This window comes from Ciona intestinalis, unplaced genomic scaffold (assembly GCF_000224145.3).
Source record: "Ciona intestinalis unplaced genomic scaffold, KH HT000797.1, whole genome shotgun sequence".
In the NCBI taxonomy this organism is placed as follows: Eukaryota; Metazoa; Chordata; class Ascidiacea; order Phlebobranchia; family Cionidae; genus Ciona; species Ciona intestinalis.
This window is the reverse complement of record NW_004191118.1, coordinates 651-4,391: the sequence shown is the minus strand read 5'-3', so window position 1 is coordinate 4,391 and position 3,741 is coordinate 651. Positions and strand designations below refer to the sequence as shown.

Below are 3,741 nucleotides of genomic sequence, written 5' to 3'. Positions count from 1 at the left end.
GTACCCCGGCTCATACGATGGCAATTACCACCAATTCACTACCCCTGAAATGTACCAGCAGAATAAAGCCTACCCCCCTGCATACAGTGGAATGAACCAAGCCCCTACAGGACTTGCCACTGTTAGAATCACTGGACGAAGAGAAACGAACCCGACCCAACAATGGCCATAGATTCAAATCATGAATAGGCAACAAACCTGGGAGGGCAGGGTAGGCAAGCAAACCCCAGAATTTCCTTCACCGTGTTAAACCGTAAACAACCAAAGAGATAAGTTACAGTCCGTGCATCGCCTGCATTTTAAAATGTTTGGCGATTTTGTTGAATCAGGAAACCCACTGCCACGTTCCCCACAAACATATAATTTCTATTTTTCTTTCATTTCAATAATTTTATTCGAAACGTTTTTGCAAATAATACAAATTTTGACCAAATTTTTTTCAACGTGTTTACATTGGGTTAACACAAGATAATTATTACTTCATAATTTCAATTGGCAACCAATAACAGCTATTATGATGCGTGGTCACATCATAAACGTCATTGTCTTTATATCTGTGAATGTGTGAAACTGTTTCGACTAATTTGTTGTTTTTTTAATAAAACTTCAAATTTGGAAGTTGTTTATTTTCACAGGTTTTCATGCAAGGGATATTGAAAGGAAATTTATAGTTAAACTAACTTGTCTATTCTTTACAATACCGAAAAAAACAGTTGAAGAAAGTAAACTTTAATTATTAAATTCCAATAATCTGTTTCTGTTAGCCAAAAAAAGGCTTATTCAAATTTATAACATGCAAAACATTGAAAATTAATGTTTTTTGCATTCGTAAAATTATGACATTGGTAATTTGTGAAGCAACATATCTTTCCCACTTAGCAAGTAAAAATGTTTGGTTGAATTGGTAAAATATTAAAATCGATATTAATTAAAATGATAAAACTCATGAATCCCTCTAGTGGAGAGTTGAGAGCGCCGGGACGTCGTCGATTAGCGCTGGTGACCCCCCTAACCCCCGAGGTCGCTCATGCATGCAGTCACATGACATCTACCATTATGTGGAGGATTGTCGCTCGAGGAAAGTCAAGTTACAAGATTTCTATGAATTTAACTTCATTTTCGCAATGGATAGTTCGAACATGGGGTATATGCATGTAATACAGTGGTGTCTGTCGACTGTCTATTGGTAGGGCCAGGGGTACATAGGGTGACATTGATAAAATACAGTTACACTCAAAGTTGTCAAACATAGGGAACCTCATTGATTAATGTGGTGAATGTAATATACTTTGGCTCTGCTTGTTTGTATAAGATGACATCCATGTTATAACTTGACAGTGAGCATGAGGTGTATGAATACACCATGTGTGTCTGGTGTATAAGAAGACACCCATGTTGTAACTTAACAGTGAGCATGAGGTGTATTAATACACCATGTGTGTCTGGTGTATAAGAAGACATCCATGTTATAACTTGACAGTGAGCATGAGGTGTATTAATACACCATGTGTGTCTGGTGTATAAGAAGACATCCATGTTATAACTGGACAGTGAGCATGAGATGTTTGAAAACACCATGTGTGTCTGGTGTATAAGAAGACACCCATGTTAAAACTCGACAGTGAACATGAGGTGTATGAATACACCATGTGTGTCTGGTGTATAAGAAGACACCCATGTTATAACTCGACAGCAAGCATGAGGTGTATGAATACACCATGTGTGGCTGGTGTATAAGAAGACACCTGTGTTGTAACTCAACAGTGAGCATGAGGTGTATGAATACACCATGTGTGTCTGGTGTATAAGAAGATACCCATGTTATAACTCAACAGTGAGCATGAGGTGTATGAATACACCATGTGTGTCTGGTGTATAAGAAGACACCCATGTTATAACTCGACAGTGAGCATGAGGTGTATGAATACACCATGTGTGTCTGGTGTATAAGAAGCCATCCATGTTATAACTCGACAGTGAGCATGAGGTGTATTAATACACCATGTGTGTCTGGTGTATAAGAAGACATCCATGTTATAACTGGACAGTGAGAATGGGGTGTATGAATACACCATGTGTGTCTGGTGTATAAGAAGACACCCATGTTTTAACTCAACAGTGAGCATGGGGTGTATGAATACACCATGTGTGTCTGGTGTATAAGAAGACACTCATGTTTTAACTGGACAGTGAGCATGAGGTGTATGAATACACCATGTGTGTCTGGTGTATAAGAAGACACCCATGTTATAACTGGACAGTGAGCATGAGGTGTATGAATACACCATGTGTGTCTGGTGTATAAGAAGACACCCATGTTATAACTTGGCAGTGAGCATGAGGTGTATGAATACACCATGTGTGTCAGGTGTACAAGAAGACACCCATGTTATAACTGGCAGTGAGCATGAGGTGTATGAATACACCATGTGTGTCAGGTGTATAAGAAGACACCCATGTTATAACTTGGCAGTGAGCATGAGGTGTATGAATACACCATGTGTGTCAGGTGTATAAGAAGACACCCATGTTATAACTTGACAGTGAGCATGAGGTGTATGAATACACCATGTGTGTCTGGTGTATAAGAAGACACCCATGTTATAACTCGACAGTGAGCATGAGGTGTATGAATACACCATATGTGTCTGATGTATAAGAAGACACTCATGTTATAACCTTTATATTCCAAGGAACTTGAAAGAGCTTTGTCCCACTGATTCAACTTCTAAACTCCTGATGCTTGGTAGTTATGATAACGATCCATCATCTAATGGTGTTATAGATGATCCTTATGGGGTAAGTGTGGGGTGAAGGTTACTTTATGTATGTGTGTATGTAATTATGTAACATGTATGTAACTTGCTTTATCCTCGCATTGCGGGGCAACTACAATTAATATAACTTGGGTGTTTAAGTTACCACATATGTTACTTTGTAGGTGATTATTATAGAGAAATTTGGACAGTTTTATTCTATCTCCTTTTATCCAATGCTCATGAACAGACTGCCCAACTTATCCCATACTACTAACAATGCCTTGCGTAGTAGGGTAGGGGAAGATGGAACACCTTTAGCACAAAATATCTAAATATCCTGATCCTGTTTTTAACAATTAACGGTCTATAGGAGTTGTGAAGATATGATTTTAAAATTCTTTAAATGTTCTTTGTTTACTACCAAATGGGACGAGAAAATAAAAAGGTGTCCCATGTTCCCCCCACCCTACTATATTGTCATAGTAGTTATTATGACATACTTTATATGCAGAGTCCAAACCCTGATGAATACGAACGAGTTTACGATCAATGTAGTCGAGCGTGCTGTCGTTTCATGGACTCCTTGCGTCCATAGGAATAATCTATGCTAGGAAATGCACACCAAGGATTATACATTACATAAATACCAATTGTAGACGTAATTCCAAAACATGCACAGGAATAATTGTTTATTTGAAATGAAATAAAAGGCTTTGATTGTTTAAATCATTTTGTACTGCAGTTAGAAATCCTTAAGAAGATTATACAATAAATGTAACTTATTTTATATGTTAAGTGTCTCGCCAAAACACGCCCACAGTGGTAGCAGGGAAGAGCCTTGAACCCATTACCTCTGAGTTAGAGACAGGCGTGGTAACCATCTGTGCTACGGCGCCGACGACAGATATAAAAAGTTAATACATAAAAGAATGAAACTTGCTTTATCATTGCGTGGATAATTTAAATTGGGTTATTTTGTGAC

General features: G+C 38.0%; 1 protein-coding gene across 1 annotated transcript; it reads left to right on the top strand.

Annotated features, from left to right (window-relative positions):
* The first annotated feature begins 896 nt into the window (after positions 1-896).
* On the top strand, positions 897-3,485 carry LOC100184095 (low molecular weight phosphotyrosine protein phosphatase 1-like). Its single transcript, XM_002124126.4, has 3 exons — positions 897-1,144; positions 2,694-2,799; positions 3,271-3,485. Exons 1-3 carry the CDS (start codon positions 1,032-1,034, stop codon positions 3,352-3,354), a joined length of 303 nt encoding a protein of 100 aa, XP_002124162.2. The 5' UTR covers positions 897-1,031; the 3' UTR covers positions 3,355-3,485.
* Positions 3,486-3,741: the final 256 nt, after the last annotated feature.

Excerpts from the sequence above, each read along its gene's own strand:
- LOC100184095 (XM_002124126.4), top strand. The coding sequence starts at position 1,032 with ATGCAGTCACATGACATCTACCATTATGTGGAGGATTGTCGCTCGAGG. Across the intron at positions 1,145-2,693 it reads ATGGATAGTTCGAACATGGG|GAACTTGAAAGAGCTTTGTC; the intron begins GTATATGCATGT and ends TTATATTCCAAG. Across the intron at positions 2,800-3,270 it reads TTATAGATGATCCTTATGGG|AGTCCAAACCCTGATGAATA; the intron begins GTAAGTGTGGGG and ends CTTTATATGCAG.